The sequence below is a fragment of the Nematolebias whitei genome, chromosome 13 (genome assembly GCF_014905685.2).
Source record: "Nematolebias whitei isolate Nwh7 chromosome 13, NemWhi1, whole genome shotgun sequence".
NCBI classification, from domain to species: domain Eukaryota; kingdom Metazoa; phylum Chordata; class Actinopteri; order Cyprinodontiformes; family Rivulidae; genus Nematolebias; species Nematolebias whitei.
Window position 1 is genome coordinate 27,397,188 of NC_056510.1, and position 17,607 is coordinate 27,414,794.

Sequence of the window (17,607 nt, forward strand, 5' to 3'; positions counted from 1 at the left end):
TCACTGGGATCTTGCAGCTCTGCTTCTCCAGACGCAGGTTTAAGCCCCTCTCTTGGCACCCACAGGCCGGGCGTGGAGAGAATAGGCACATGCGATGAGCGTCAGCATCGCCAGAGACTCCGAGCACACACCTATTATCTTTTGCATCCTTTTGCATCCTGCAGTGTTTGCTCACAAAATCCGCGAGGCACATCTGCTCACCTCTGACACGGGGTCAGGAGGTCAAACAAACCCTGTAAGCTGATTCATTCAACTGCCAAACCATCCAGACAGACAATCAGTGAACCCACTCCAAAAGTCAATCAGTAACACGTGATGAGCTCACCCTGATGTGGCTGCAGCTGCTTGATGAATTAATATACAGCAAACAATAGACTTTTAGGCCTAATTGCCACCTTCTGATAAAATTTGCTCTCCCATGAAACAGAATAAGTTAAGAGTCCTCCAATTACAGCTACTTTAACGGACTAATTAGAGGCCAAATTACCTGAATCTCCACCAACTGACTTGAAGCAGTAGGATTGTGGCCTTCATTAGTCTGCATGTGTAGTTTTAAACAATGTCCACTAGATGGCAGCAAATATCTGTTTTACTTCCTCCACTTTCTGAGATCAGTGAAATGAAATGCAGAGAAATTAAATCAGCTGATCTCACTGCAGCCCTGGCTGTTTCATGCTGATAAATGCATTTAAGCCCCTTATGTTATCTTTAAATAACATTTAGAGACTAGATGTAATGAAAGGAAAATAAAACTGACCTCAGTCAAACACATTTTTCCAATAAAGGCATGGCATTTTATTTTTATTTTTTGAACAAGCACATATTGCTCACAAGCTTTCTTGCCAATGTTTTAAACTAAGTTCAACTGATGTTGAGATGTGATGGCGGTATGCTGCAGTCGTTTTGGTCAAAAATTTAAAATGATTTGTGCAATTGGTTGTTATTTTTGAATGACATTGCGATCCCTTAGTGCTTGAAGCATGCGTTGAGGATGAATTGGTGCTTCTAACACACCTAATTAAGCTTAATATCTATAAAGTTTACTAATTAAAAACTATTTTTGTTCAAGCTCATGTGCAATCACTGTACTGTACAGGCCAGCTTGAACTCGATTAACTCCAAAGGTTAACGAGTTGCAGATTTACAGCCTATGAATACATTCTGAGTTTCATTAAAATGTATGCAGTGGTTCGTGAGATATTTTGCTAACAGACAGACAGGGTGGATTTCAATAGTTATTGCCAAAATTTTAAGTGAAAATAATAAATATATTGAGAATGATACTCAGCTACCATTCCAAACTTGAGTCTAATATCTGAGTTAAGTCATGTTTGTGCTATCTAAGATCAATAAGTTATGGCAGCCATACTGAAGTGAATTAATTCCAAGTTACTTGGCTGTTGATATTCTGCTAACAGATGCACAGAATTGACTTTAAATGTGTGAGAGCATTTAAAAACAGATATTATGTGATATGTTAGTGCTGGGAGTATGGGTAAAGGGTCTGTCTCTGTTACTAACACATCAAATGTTAGCTCTACATCTGTAAAACTGACTGAGTTATACCCATTCATCCACCCATCCATCCATCCATCCATCCATCCATCCATCCATCCATCCATCCATCCATCCATTATCTTGACCTGCTTCTTCCTTTTGGGGGTCACTGGTGCCCATATCCATTCATCAGTGTGTGAGAGGCGGGGGACACCCTGGACAGATCTAACCATTTCTGTATTTAAGTTTGCTCAGCCATGGCAGCCTTAAATGAGGTTGACTTTGAAAGTTAATAAATTGTAGATTTCTACCTAACCATTACTTTTTATGAAAGTTTATCTAGATATTTTACTAACGCTGCAAACAAATAAATACACGAACAGGCAAAAACATTATTCCCTTTCACAGTGGGTGATTATAACATTACGTTTCATTACATGAATAACAAATTTAGTACAAATTGTATTTAAAATGTCGAACACCGCTGTACCTGTATGTAGTTTAAAGCTTGTGTTTATTTAAACAACTTCTTCTTCCAACAAGATTCAATTATTTGCAACAAATCCAAAAAGCTTTCCGAGACTACAGCATATTGAAAATCAATGTTTCTTGTTTCCTTGTATCATCTACCTTATATTCTTCATTCTCCAGATCCAGGGAGTTGATATAATCATGTGTTCAGTAAAACAGGATCCAGGGTTTGTGCTGACGACTGTGCAGAGTCAGCCGCTCGCAGGAGCTGTTATGATGACAAAACGCTGGAAAATCTGGTATAAAATCTCCTTTATAAATATTTTAGCAGTGTAGCTGTACTAGAAAGTACACAACTTGTCAGCAGTTGTGACTTGGTTGATTTACCCGTTACATTTTTTTTTCCTTTTACAGTATTATTCCAGCAAATAGGGTTTATTATGCAGTCAGTTTCTTTGAGTCAGCACATGCTTCAAGATAATAAAACTGCCTTTAAATGTAGACACAAAACTATTATTTAGCTTTTTTTTTTACTCTGTGTGCACGAGTTGCCTCATATAAGAAGGAAGTGTTATTATTAGCCCCCAGCACAACCAGTAACGGACACATTTTGGTTCATAATTAAGAACACCCATAAGTTAGTGTTCCAGTAATGCTTCTTGCTACATTTTTTTTTCTTTCAGTAATTATATGATGAAAGTTTGGGAAAAGTATAAATGTTAACTTTTGGTATTAACCCAGATGGCAGCTGCAGCCAAATGACTTCAGCAAACGCAAAAATGTTTACAACTCAGTAAATGTTATAAATACTTTATAGATATTGAAATGTTGGTATGGGAGGGGCAGCAGTTGCACATGTATTTCTGCAACTGATTCAATTTTAGTGTCAATCAAATTCCAGATGGCCACTGCAGCTAATTTACTTTAGCAAACAATTAAAGGTTATAGTGCAGTCAGTTTTACATGCATTTGAGCTCAAAGAGCACTGCATATGAGATCATACAATATTGTGTGAAAATGCACATAAGATTTTTCAAGAGTTGACCAGAAAGCCTTAAATCTGCCGTTTTCCAACAGAAGATAATTTATAGACAACCCTCATCAGACTGTCATACAACAACAGAGTGTCTTCAGTCAGAGGCTTCTTCAGATCCGCTGTAAGACAGACAAGAGATCCTTCCTGCCCACAGCCATCAGCATCTAGAACAACTCTTTAATGAAACCATTACAACATTTAATGTCCTGCTGGGATTAATAAAGTATTTTTGAATTGAATTGAACTGAACTGAATTGGGCAGCATGGTGGCGCAACTGGTAGAGCTGCTGCCTCTCAGCGAGCAGGTCCTTGGTTCAAACCGGTCCAGGGGCCTTTCTGGGTGGAGTTTGCATGTTCTCTCCGTGCATGCGTGGGTTTTCTCCGGGTACTCCGGTTTCCTCCCACAGACCAAAAACATGCATGTTAGGCTGATTGGTAACTCTAAATTGTCTCTAGGTGTGAGTGAGAGAGTGAATGGTTGTTTGTCTCGTTTGTCTCTATGTGTCCCTGTGATGGACTTGCGACCCGTCCAGGGTGTACCCCGCCCCTCGCACAGTGATTGCTGGACATGGGCACCAGCGACCCCCGTGACCCAAAAATGGAATAAACGGGTAAAGAAAATGGATGGATGGATGAACTGAATTGAATTTTCATGAAACTCTAGCATGAAAAATGTGAGGCCAAAATGACCTGCGCCTTCAAAAAATGCTAGGCCTTTAATATTTTTAGACTATAAATCTGCAACAATTGATCAAAGGTCAAGGTTCTTTATTGTCATATGTACATGTGGTACATGCTGTGGAACGAAATTGTGCACACAGGGTACCAGTTACATCAAACAAAATTATTAATTGTAAAAAATAAAAAAAATAAATAGTAATAACATATAAGACATGAACTAAGAAATATGCTAAACACTTAATAGTGCAAAAACACCTTGCTATGATGTCACATTATAAAAAGACAGCTAAATAAGAATTGTTCAATTTCATCCAGAGTTGGGTCAAGTGTCAATGTGACTAAAGTTAAATAAGATATCATACTCCAATCTTTACTGGCCCATTTGTAACTATTTCAGCCTTATATGACACAGTTCTTTGAATTTCATGCAAATTGTAAAAGGTACTTTCTGTGTGTAATCTATTTGTGGACCGAGGTTTTAGGCTGGTGAAGATTCTCCGTCATCCAGGACATGTTAAATCCAAACAAGAATAAAAGCAAAAACAACTGGACTTCTGTTCTGTAGATGAAGACCAATGTTTTACATTTAAAGCCTTGTCAGAACCAAACTGAATGTGCTATCAATCAAATGATGAAAGTGGCAGTGATATTGGGATTTTTAAACATTATCACAAAAACAGTGACCTTGACAGAACACGATGACCTTACAACTATCAAGCTCATGTAAACTGATTGCTAAAGAATGATTGCCTCATTTTTTAATAATTCTCTTTATTCATGTTGGCCCATTTAAAATGTGATCAGCTGCATGTACTTCAAGTTATTTTGACACATCTTGACAACAGGAAAGCACAAATTTGTAAAACATGGACATGAAACAATTGAAACACAGTGTCCACATTTGCAAATAATAGATCCCAAGTGTGTCTGATGGGAAAATGAGGCAAACAACCAACTGCCCCAGATGTGCACTACACGACCTCATCCTTACCCACCCAGAAGACAGAAGCAAAGAAGAAACGTTGACCCAGTTCCTCGGCTCACATGGAATTAGATAATTTCAGCAACAGCTGAGGAAACAATGTGCTGGAAACTGAGCAGCCATTTCTCCCTGCTTATAAAAACAATGAGGGTTAAAAACAAAAAGTTGATCTAGAATGTTAAGAAATGTTTTAAATTGCTTTAATAAACTCAAACTTAGAAACCATTCTGTTGAATTGTTCATGGGCTTAAGAATCTCATTTTATACGTTTTAATAATACCATGCCATGTGCAGTGCAACATTAACATCTATAATTAGCCCCGGCTGATAAGCAAAGAACATCTTGTAGTTCATCCACTGAGACGTCTCAGTCCTCAGTATCCCACCCTGGGGTTTTGTGGAAGCGAAACAGCCGCATCAAGGATTAACAGGTCAGTGAAAGCACTGGATCGCCATACATTATTAATAGAGTCTGGCCTAATTGAAAGTCTTAACACTGCAAATGAAATGTCTGGAGCAGACATCACTTTTAACTGAGCTGCTGTCAGAGCATGCAACTAACTGTAAGAACAGGTTTTCATTTTTTACTTCAACTATATCTAACTTATAAAACTCAGCATGATCGCTCTTTAGGAACTTTAATCAGCAGTTTTAATACAAAATAATAACAAGTTGGCATTAATCATTGATCTGCATAATTTATGATTTATTGATTTCTTTTAATGTAAATTCAACATCAGTGTTTTAATATACTTTGACTGGGGTAGCCGTGGATACGTGGTTAATAAAGAGAGAGTTGGTGGTTCGATTCTACCAAAAATCATGTTGCAGTGTAACTGAGCAAGACACTGAACCCCTCATTGCCTCCGATGTTTGTCCCATGTATGAATGTGATAAAGCTCTGATTATTCTCTACAGATTATATTTGTAGATGTATGTAGAGTGCTGCATGAATGTGTGTGTGGAGATAAATGAGGGCACAGGTTTTGCTGTAAAGCTCTTTGAGTATCTTGATTAGAAAGAAAGGTGCTATATAAATACAGTCCATTTAACTTTTACAGTTTATTTGACTTGTGCGCCTGTTTGATTATCCGTTTATACACATAAAATGATACTTGTGTTCGAAGATCTCCCTCTTGTTTTTCTTTAAAACAGCATATTTGAGTACTGAAAAAGTGAGCCCATGCAGTAACTCTTCCAAAAGTAGCTTAGGGTTCACATAGTTTATAAGCGTTTGCATTAATTTTACAAATAAAATTAAAAAAACACTTCCAAAAATGTATTTTTAATGCTATTTTAAACATTTTACAAAAAGTTGTTACAAAGTGAGATCATGAAACCTGCAACATGGTAGAAATCTTGAACGTTGTAATGCCAGTGTGTGTTTTACAGTACGTCAGCGCTACTGTGTGTGATGGTGTGTGTGTGTGTGTCTGTGTGTGTGTGTGTGTGTCTGTGTGCATGTGTGACTACTCAAAGGTTAAACATATTGTGGGCAAAATAACTGTCAAACGTTGAAAGCTGTGCGTCACTTGGAACGGTGAGAGAAAGTACCTTGACAATTCTTTTCTGTTTGCAATCTAGTTTTCATCTTTATTTTTAAATAAAAGCTGCTTACTTTCTAGATTAGGGCATTTAAACTGTAAGTGCTTCACAAGTGGTTTACATGTTGAGGATTCCTTAATATTGCCCATATTGTGCACTAGTAACAAGCTTTTGCAAAATGTGCAACAAAAAAAAAACCCAACAACAATTAAATCAAATATAAACAGCTTTCTTCATCTGATTTTAGTATGTGAAGGTTCTCCAGTTTTTAAGTGTAAGCATGTCTCATTATAGTGTAATTTGAAATGATCTTCCTACTATTAAAAGCTGCTGGGATAATGCAACAGGCATACAGGCTGGCACTGAAAAAACAACAACAACAAAAAACAGGGTATTTGTACTACCAGTAGCACACATAAAAGTCAATGTGTTTGTACAAATGACATGACTTTTTTTTTTTGTCTTTGACACAATTAAAGAAAAAGGAAAAAGAGCAGGTACATGGGGGAGGAGGGGGCAGATTACAGTTTGAAACATGTTTTATTTTTGTTAAATGCAATTAAAGCTGCAAGCAATGTGCGTTTGGATTCAGATAGAATAGTGCAATTAAAGAGGGATTTGCTTAATTTGAAGTTTGCATCTTTCCTGTTAGTCGGCAATTCCAATTTAGTTTAAAGTCATTTTAAGTGTATTGAAATTTTGAATTCTGAACTTTCGCTTTAATTAAGGTTCAGTATTATTATTGTTGTTGCTGACATGAGCAACATGTGGTCTACTGAAGCCAGTTTGATTTTACTCCACTATTTCTGCGTTTGATGCATGGGTTCGCTAGCAACGTCAGTGCGCATGCGCAGCTCAGTCATTTGACGCGCGCGCGGTGGACGCCTCGGGGCGGCTCTGTTGCCGTTGAGCTGCGCACGGACACAGACACCACGAAGACGCTTCTCTCGTGAGGGAGCAAGAAAATAAAACGTTTTGTTTTTCCGACGGTGAATTAGCCACACGACGAACCGGAACTTCGGTGTTTCGTGAGCGGTGGGGAATTCTCCGTAAAATGTCGCCAGCAGCGCGAGAGCAAAGCTCGTCGTAATGGCTCTTCCTCCAGGGATGCCATGAAAATCACAGCGGCGGAGTGACTGGGAGAGCGCTGCTCATCGCTTCATCACACACACGGCGGCGGTGGCAGTAAGCGATGGATACTGATGGGAAGACCTCCTTCAGGTAGCGCTTCCGAAGACCCAGAGAGCTGAACATCTCTCTCGCGCAGTTTTAATGTCCGCCGGAGCCGAATGAAGGATGGATTTCAGCCTGCTCCGGAACATCATCAGCAGATACGTAAGGGCCGCCATCTGTCAACACTGTCACCAACCTCTAGTGTTTATACGTGGAACAGTCCATCCATGTGCTTTTTTCCTTGTTTGTCAAATAACTTAGTCCTCTGCAGAGTAATTGGGCAGCTGCACTGGTGCAGTGTTTTTTGTGTAGCTGAATGGAGAATGTGCCAGTAGCCACAGTTTCAATGAATGTGTTGAATAGAGATGAACTTAGCTGACCCATTTAACTGAGCCACAGCACACATGGAACCAGTCATCCCAGTTGCACTCCAGGTGAATAGAAACTTTGCAGGTATAAGGGAACAGGCATGTCCTTGTAGAATGGAGGTTTTTGTGAAATGTTTACATAAAAACACCAATGTTGACCATGTTACTGGTTGGTCTGGTCTGCATAGGTCACTGCCTCCATAGCTACTTCTGATTAGCTGGGAGGACAGCAGCTGGCTGGTGGGCGGCTGAATTAGAGGGGTAAGGTTGTCTATGAGAAACCAGCTGTGATAGGCCTGGTGAAGCTTTCAGCAACATCTACGTTTTCTCACATCTGTGATTTTCAAACAGGCTCAGATGTTGCAAAGATGAGTGCATTTGTTATTGTTGTCTGTTTTCTACAAATTGTTGTGTAGCTGCAACAGCGGGTGACTGAGTTGGACTGATGCAAAAGTAAAGGTAATATCAAGCAAAATCAAAAGTAAGGAGGGAGGGATATGGGTCACTGAACACTCCCCTCATCTTTCTCCCTTTGCATCCTTGTCTCGCTGGGCCGGCGAGGTATTCCCGGTAATCATTGCTTACATTTTCAAGATATTGATTTATAATTTGAGTGATGGATGATGTACAGGCTTTCTGGACCTCTGTCACCTGAAGGTGTATTGCCTTTTGTTAACCCTGCCATATTCAGAACAGCTGTTCCCGTAATGAGACTACATAGTAGAACAAACATTGCATCATGCAAGGTGATTAAAATGTGATAAGTAACGAGTCAAAGCCTTTTCACACTGAGAGAATAGCCTCTTCCCAACAAGGTCACAGCCCAAATGTTGTCCAGTAGTGAATTAGAAAATCAACTTGAGTCATTAAAAGATTTTCCTTTGATTTAGTCCTCTTTATTAAGTTTTATGCCTTTCACTTTGTTGCATTTTCTCCTTATCACCTTGTCAATGATGCATTGTGTTTAGAGAAATCAGGACTTTTCAGTTGTTTTGAGCAGGTTAGATCAGTTCTGCTTTAAACACTTCTGCTATCTAAATTCTCATTAAATGCAGCATAGCTTTCCAAAATTTGTCATGGACAAAAATATGAAGTATTTGACTTTTCTTTATTGGTATTTTTATAGAAGTTGATCTATTAGGGTTTTTATTTGTCAGTTCTAAAAGTGATCGAAAAAGGGACATCCATTGTTCAATTTCCACCACGTTCCCTGAGGTCAGCGGACCAGTTGCTCCTCACAGTTCCAGGAACTCGTCTTAAGCACAGAGGTGACGGGGCCTTTTCTGTAGCAGGACCAAGACTTTGGAACGAGTTACCTCTGCTTGTCAGACAGGCCCCCTCCCTCTCGGTTTTCAAGTCCCGTTTAAAAACCCACTACTATTCAGTAACTTTCAACACCAGATGATCTGTGTTTTGAACCTGTACGCTCCACACTGGTTAGTCGTCATATTTATTATCTGCATCATTTTTATGTCTATATTCTGATTTACCTCCTTTTGTATATTGCTTTGTGTGTTACCTGTTTTTCTGTCTGTACAGCACTTTGGTTGGCCTTGTCGCTGTTTTAAGTGCTCAATAAATAAATAAAATGGTATGGTATGGTATACGTTTTTGGTATAAAACTTGCAATAGGAATATAAAAAAAAAGCATAGGGTTTCCTTTTGCCATCATATATTTTGAATTAAAAAAATTCCACTACTAGGTCCAGAGAGTTTTTAAATAATAAACTTCCTTGTAGTGCAAAACGGTGCAAAAGATATCAAATGTAGTTTTAGCCATATGTTTTGAACAAAATAATATGTTGTTAACACAACAGTTTCCAGTCTTCTCACTTAAGAAATGAACAGCAAGAGAGCAGCAACTGAAAACACTTCACCCTCCAACCCTCTAGTGGGCGCCTCCTTCTGCTTTAATGGAGAGCTGACACAAAATGACTCTGTGGCTTTGACCAGAGGGTCTCGCAGTAAAATCACACAACACAGCGTTCTTTTCACAGATCAGAGAGCAGGTTGCTCTAAAGCTGACCAACGCTTACTTTAACTTTCAATGGAAAAAAAATAATAATAACTTTAGACGGAACACAGCATTTTGCACATGTGTCAGAATACAACAACACTACGGCAAGCCAGCCGTAGTTAGCTTGTAGCTTTGCTACTTAGCTCTCGAAGAAAAGACTTTAACGCCACTTACGCACAGTTTTCAACCCAAAAATGGTAACGATTAAATCTGACAGCTCTGATTTTACACTTTAACACCACTTACGCACAGTTTTCAACAAAAAAAAAGTAACAATTAAATTGACAACTCTGATTTTACTTCAGACACAGCATTACTGCGGTTAGCCGGTAGAAGACAGATCTCTATCGTAGGCTAAATTTCTATCGTTTCTACCGTATACCGTTTATATCGCACATTCCTAGTTTCATGCCAAGAAAGAGCACCACAGATGCCATCTTTGCTTTGAGAATGCTGATGGAGAAGTACAGAGAGGGTCAGAAAGAACTCCATTGTTTTTTTGTAGATTTTGAAAAAGCATAGGACAGAGTGCCGAGGGGGGAGTTGTGGTATTGCATGAGGAAATCTGGAGTGGCAGAAAAGTATGTTAGACTGGTACAGGACATGTATGAGGACAGCAGGACAGTAGTGAAATGTGCTGTAGGAGTGACAGATAGCTTCAAGGTGGAGGTGGGAGTGCATCAAGGATCGTCTCTGAGCCCCTTCTTGTTTGCTCTGGTGATGGACCGACTAACAGATGAGGTCAGGAAGGATTCCCTGTGAACTATGATGTTTGCAGATGACATTGTGATCTGTGGTGAGAACAGGGAACAGGTGGAAGAGAACTTGGAGAAGTGAAGGTATGCACTTGAAAGAAGAGGAATGAAAGTCAGCCGTAATAAGAGAGAGTGCATGTGTGTGAATGAGAGAGAGGCCGGTGGAACAGTGAGACTACAAGGAGCAGAGGTCACAAAGGTGCAGGACTTCAAGTACTTGGGGTCCATTGTCCAAGAAAATGGAGAATGTGGTAAAGAAGTGAAAAAGATAGTCCAGGCAGGATGGAGTGGATGGAGAAAAGTTTCAGGAGTGATTTGTGACAAAAAGGTGTCAGCAAAGGTCAAAGGAAAAGTTTACAAGATAGTGGTGAGACCAGCTATATTGTATGGTCTGAAGACAGTGGCATTGACAAAAAGACAGGAGAAAGAACTGGAAGTGGCAGAAATGAAGATGTTGAGGTTCTCCTTAGGAGTGACGAGGCTGGATAAGATTAGGAATGGGATCATCAGAGGTACAGCACAGGTTGAACAACTGGGAGATAAAGTTAGAGAGACCAGACTGAGATGGTTTGGACATGTCCAGAGGAGGGACAGTGGGTATACTGGTAGAAGGATGTTAGAAATGCAGCTGCCAGGAAAAAGACAAAGAGGAAGGCCAAAGAGAAGATATATGGATGCAGTTAGAGAGGACATGAAGGTAGTTGGAGTGAGGACAGAGGATGCAGAGGACAGAGTGAGATGGAGGAGGATGACTCACTGTGGCGACCCCTGAAGAGGGAAAAGCTGAAAGAAGAAGAAGAAGACGACAATATATGTTTTGGCTCATAAACAGCAGTTTAATACTAATGCACATTAGAAAGACATAAGTTACTGCAAAAGCAGCCCTAGAGGCCTGATCCAAAACAATACACATTTCTATCTGCGCTGCAGTTTACATGAAGTTTGCTATTAATACAGATCCTGGCATAAAGTTGTACATATTTTCTCTCTAAAAGTAACATTTTCTTTATGTTTCTGTGTATGGACATATATAAGTTTAATAAAAATAAAATTAAAGATCATTGAGATTGTATTATTATTATTATTAATAATTAGTATTATATTCTATGTGGCATGGTGGCACAGTTGGTATAGCTGCTGCCTCTCAGTGAGAAGGTCTCTGAATTGAATCCCAGCCCGGGCCCTTTCTGGATGGAATTTGCATGTTCTTTCCATGCACGCATGGGTTTTCTCCAGGTTCTACAGTTTCCTCCCGCAGATCAAAAACATGCATGTTAGGCTGATTGGTAACTCTGAATTGTCTCTAGGTGTGAGTGAGTGAATGGTTGTTTGTCTCTTTGTCCCTGTGATGGATTGGAGACCTGTCCAAGCTTTTCTCTACCTCTCAAACTGTGACTGCTAGATAAGGGCACTGGTGACCCCTGTGACCCGAAAAAGAAGAAGCTGGTAAAAGATGATGGATGGATGGGAGCTTTACATTCTAGTCAGAGCTACAGTAGCTCTTAGGCCAGTGCTCAGGTCTCATAATCCTGAGACTTCAGGTTTAAGCCTGGATTACCTCAGTAAAAAGCAATCGCAAAGTCCTTTATGCGATTTTGCTCACTGGGGCGACCCCTGCCGAAGGGAGCAGCTGAAAATGAACAGAAAAAAGAACCATTCCACCTGTCCCTACATTCTAACCACTGTGGGCTAAGTAAATTATTTCAAAGATGACAAAAATCTGCCTAATAAAGTCATCAGATGGATCAGTCTGTTCACCTCTAATTCTTAAGTAACTAAATTGTTTATTTAAAACAGAGATAATTACCAGTAGTTGATTAACACAATAGCTGGACATGGGCACCAGTGACCCCTGTGACCCCAAAAGGAAAAAGCGGGTAAAGATAATGGATGGATGGATGGATGGATGGATGATGAACACAAGAAGTCAAACTTTAAAAGTTATAAGAGCAACCTATAAATTAATTTTAAGAAAGCATATGTTAGAGCAGTTGTAAGGCATGTTCAAATGCAGATTTTGTTTCTTATGTTTGGATGATTTAGATATTTCATTATTTACACGAATGCGCCTACAAGAACCCTGCAGATGTTGGATGCTGTCTATCATGGTGCACTAAGATTCATAACTAGCTGTAATTATCGTACCCATCACTGCACCCAGTATTCACTGGTTAACTGTTCATCATTAACTTCACACAGACTCTCTCACTGGTACATTTTCATCTTTTAAATCACTTCTCGGTCTGCTGCCTTCATACATAACCTCCTACATGTCACTACATGAGTGCAGCTACAGTGTGCGCTCTCAGGACATTATTACCTGCAGTGTTCCCTCAGTGAGGACTGAACTAGGCAAAAGGGCCTTCTACTCTGCTCCTGTTTCCTGGAATACCTTGCAAAAAGATTTGAAGCTCTCGATCTTGACCTCTCTAAGGGATTTTAAACAACTGCTAAGTTCATGGCAAAAACCAATGCAGACATGTTCCTGTTTTTAGTTTTCTACATCGCTTTACAATGTAGCTGTTTTGTTTAATTTTTATATCATTTCTTCTATTTACTTTTTCATTTATATGCTTTTGTCTGTTGTTGTCTGTACTTCATCTGTTCTTTGTTAAAAACAGGTCTCTCTTGTAAATGAGTCCCCGTGGCTCAATGAGACTAACCTGGATAAATAAAGGTTGAATTGAATTGAATTTATCTGGGGGTAGTGCTATTTTTCTGGATACATGCTGTTTTTTATTACAGGCTAGTGCTGGACAATAATTCGATATCGATATATCTTGTGATATACTTTTATTCAATAACGATGATATGAGTTTTAAGTACATTTTTGATATTTTAATGATTACAGCGTTTCACTGACACATTTCTTTTTCTGTTCGAGTTGAAGCAGCCGCTTCAGTTTCAACCCAACAGAAAAAACTGCGACCCAACTACGTAAGTGCGTGGTGACGTAGATATTATACAGAGCTCGAGTCCAGAAGGCGTTAGTGGTAGCAGGCTAAGCTAAGCTAATCTCCAATGCGCGTTAAGTTTTGGCTTCAAAACGAGTGCCCATCACTGTCCGATTGTGACTGAACTGAACAAGCTTTCACAAACAAAGAGAAAACAGATGACATAATTGATAAGTAATTGATAATTGAGGGAGTGGTGGCGCAGAGGTTAGAAGATGGGCTTGTGATCGGAAAGTCGCAGGTTCATCTCCCGGTACCGTCAACATCAAAATGTGGGTGGAAAAGGTGAAACACCTCTCCACCCTCATTCGCTTCACTCTGGGCCCCTGAGCAAGGCCCTTAACCTCCACCATCTGCTCTCTAAACAGGTCTCTCTTGAAAATGAGTTCTCGTAGCTCAATACCTGTATAAATAAAAGGGTAAATGAAAAAAATAAATAAGAGAGGAAAGACTAATTCTGCAGTGTGGAAGTGGTTCGTCTATCTAAGATCCGATGAGCTGCATGCTTCAGTGTGCTGCAAAATGTGACGGTAGATAGAATAGATAGAATATGATGAGAGTCAGAAGATGAAGCACAATAAAAGTTTGAGCCAATGTGTCCCTGAAACAACACCCCCAACGCTGCATGTTTTTTTTTTATTCATTTATTCCTTCATTTAAAATAAAACAAATTCATCAGAAAGAAACAAAACATTGAATGAAAAGGTTGCAGAAAGAAGAAAAAAATACTTATCTTCTCCTTATTTAAAAAAATACAATAACTACAAACAAACAACAACCTTCACTTGAACAATCTCCAAACTGAAAACAAAAAAATTTCAGGTACCTGGCACTATACCTTCCCAACAACTTTAACTTAATCATCTTTTTAAACATATAAATTGTTTTAGAAATTTTTATGGTGATATCAAGGCAATTCCATAATCCTATTCCTTGAGTTACAACGCAGCTCCTTCAGACTAGTTCTAAATGGAGGTTTAACAAACATTTACATTCCCTTAAGGTTATAATGATTCTCTTTTTTATTTTTTTACAAATTTTAATTGAATATTTGAGGGTAATATGTTTTATGAGCTTTATAAATGACTTGTAAAATACTATATTCAACCAAACCATACAATTTTAATAATTTCAACTGATGAAATAATATATTTGTTGGGTGACCATAGCACTTCCTACTAATAATTCTTATAGCTCTTTTTTGTAAAATAAAAATAGGATTTTTAATTGTTTTGCATGCTTTTCCCCAAACTTCAATACAATAGATTAAATATGGAACAATCATTACATTATATAATATATATCAAGCTTTGTCATTCATAAACTCTTTTACTTTTTACAGTAATGCAATTAATTTAGCTTTTTTTATTCTTAAGTAATTTACAAGAGATTTCCATGTCGGCTTCTCATCAATAACAACACCCCAAAATTTTATATCTTTAACTCTGCTGTCAATTTTAAAGTTGTTGTTTAAAGTTAACACTATTAATATTGACAAAGTAGAGAATGTTATGTTTATTTGACGATGATTTCAATTTTTTTGAACATTAATTTATTTGTATAGTTTGTAGTTTTTCTGAGGCTTTTATATTCTTTATATCGATATCGAATTATATTGTTATTGACTGAAATTAAGAAATATATCGTGATAAAAGTTTTGGCCATATCGTCCAGCCCTATTACAGATATATTGAGTCTATGAAGTACAACAAATAGTTATGTAAATAAATATAGACTATTTTTTGTTTTTAATGCACAAAATTTAAATGTTTTAATGTGTTGCTTGATAACCTACTTTATGTTTATTTAACTGTTTCTCTCAAGTTGGAAAGAAGGAAAATGCCTAAACCATTATTCAGTTTGTGCACTTACACACTCCAATACAACAGCCAGCCCTGCATTAGAACATGCCAGGAAGTAGTTTTATTTATCATAGCATTCAGCAGTAATATGATATATAGTTGTGAACTCATTTGTGTAGAGGTTTTTATGTGTTTCTCAGTAGCAATGGGTCAGTGTGTGTGTGCGATGTGTTTCCGCTCCCCTCTTATTGGTGGCCTTTTCTTGTCTGGTAATATTAGCAGTGGCGTGAGGCCTCAGACTGGTGCAAACGGTGAGAACCGCATGAGGTCATGATCCAAAAAGGAAGAATGCTGGTCTAGAACATTTTAATTTTCAATCTGCACTATGATTCTCTTATATTTAGCTTTACTTCACCCGGGTCTAGTCTCATAATCAGCCTCCTTTACATCTTTAGATAAAACTTGTGCCTGCCGAGACCTTTCACAGAATCAGCTGATAAGAGAAGAGAAAGGTTGGAGACCTTTCTCTTTGATCAAAGAAGTACCAGCAGGTGCCAGCATGCTGATGGGCTTAAGAATGGGTCCCAGCAGCTTTCCAGCTCTTTGAGTCCCCTGGCATGTGTTGAAAGCCAGTGTGCTGCCTGCTGCATTCCTGTTTGCCACCTGACAACTCACTGCTACAAACTGTTAAGGGCAGTCTATTTCTGTTTGCTGCGCGCCCTGTGGTGCTGGGTCCCTACTGGAGAGACACCAACTGTAGGTGACAAAAGCACACAGGATGTGTGTCTGACCTGAGCTTTTCCTGCTGGCCTCTGTTAATGTCAAAGAAAATGGTATTTGAACCGAAGTGCCACCTCCTGTAATGACCTTAACTCCTTTAAGACAAGGCAAAGTTTTTGAGAGCCATTTTCAAGCCAGTGTTAGTAATGCTTACATCAAATGCAGGGGGAAAAAAGAGGCGCTGTTTGGAATTCAGATTACGGTGACAGGCGAAAAAGGAGAGAGCAGAGGGAGTGAAGAGGAGAAGTGGCACAGCTGGATTAAAGACTTATGTAACTGTTGGATCACAGCGAGTCAATCAGGAGAGGGAGAGAGCTGGGACATCAACAGAATGCAAATGCTATATTTTAAATGTATGATTTTCATGTTGAGTCTTTGATTTTTATCACATGTATTAAGTTATATTATGTATCATCATGGCTTTGGATGTTTTTTCTCACTAAAGGTTGACAAAAGAGCCCAAAGCTTTAGACTTTTTTATGTCTAACAAATAAATATATGTAAAAATTGTGGAAAAAATAAATTTCTAGTTGATGCTTGAAAATATCCTGTTTGAACCAAAATAAAAGCACAAAGAAACTCTTAACTAGGCGTGTCACGATAACAAATTTTGCTGGGCGATTAATTGTCTCAGAAATGATTGCGATAAACGATAATATTGTTTGAAATTTAATAATAATTAATTGTCGAATTTTTGAAGAAGTGTTGATTTGTTTGGAGTGTAGTACATTTTTTGACCACCTGAAGGCAGTATAAGACTGTTTGAACCAAAGGATGGATAGTTGAGCAGCATGTCTCTTGATGAAAAATGGGAGGGAGGGCCCTTGACGTGACATGCGCTGATACAGTGATATGGCTGACGCTCAGTGATTTGAGCTCTTTAGCATAGCATTTTTCACACAAAGCTTTTAATAAAAATGGTTTGTGGAGACCTGGGCTCCAATTTTATTAAACAACCTAGACACTCACATATAACATTCTCATGACACATGCATATATAGGGTCTGGAGTCGGCACACGGTGGCATATAGGGGGTGGGATGTGTAATCATTCTCATTCTAGGGGCGGCTGTGGCTGAGTGGTTTGAGCAGTCATCCTCCAATGCGAGAGTTGGGGGTTCGAATCCACCAGCAGTCAAATGTCGAAGTGTCCCCGGGCAAGACACTGAACCCCTCATAGCCTCTGATGTGTGTCCCATCAGTGTATGAATGTGATCTAAAGCACTGATTAGTCTCTTTAGAATGATTTTTTTTTTTTCAATTAGCTTTGTAGAGATCTAGTAGAGTGCTGTATGAATGGGTAAATGAAGATACAGATTGTAGTGTAAAGCGCTTTGAGTATCTTGAAATAAGATAGAAAGGCGCTATATAAGTACAGTCCATTTACCATTTACCTCCGGGACCTGTGCCCACTCTCATATGTAGCATGTAGACATTTAGGGTTCTGGGCAAGGGTTGGGGAGGTGAAGGGGCACTGCCTGCTCTCTGGGAAGGGGGTGGGTCTGTGCCGGTCGCCGCCTCATCCCCCCCCCCCCATTTTAAACGCA

The 17,607-nt window shown here is 39.0% G+C and overlaps 1 protein-coding gene across 1 annotated transcript in view; it reads left to right on the top strand.

Annotated features, from left to right (window-relative positions):
• The first annotated feature begins 7,422 nt into the window (after positions 1-7,422).
• Positions 7,423-17,607, top strand: part of LOC119419249 (probable phospholipid-transporting ATPase IH) — a 54,032-nt gene continuing 43,847 nt past the window's right edge. Inside the window, exon 1 of the mRNA XM_037686558.1 lies at positions 7,423-7,547. Within this exon, the coding sequence (XP_037542486.1) occupies positions 7,509-7,547 (39 nt within the window). The 5' untranslated portion in view covers positions 7,423-7,508. The remainder of the gene's footprint in view (positions 7,548-17,607) is intronic.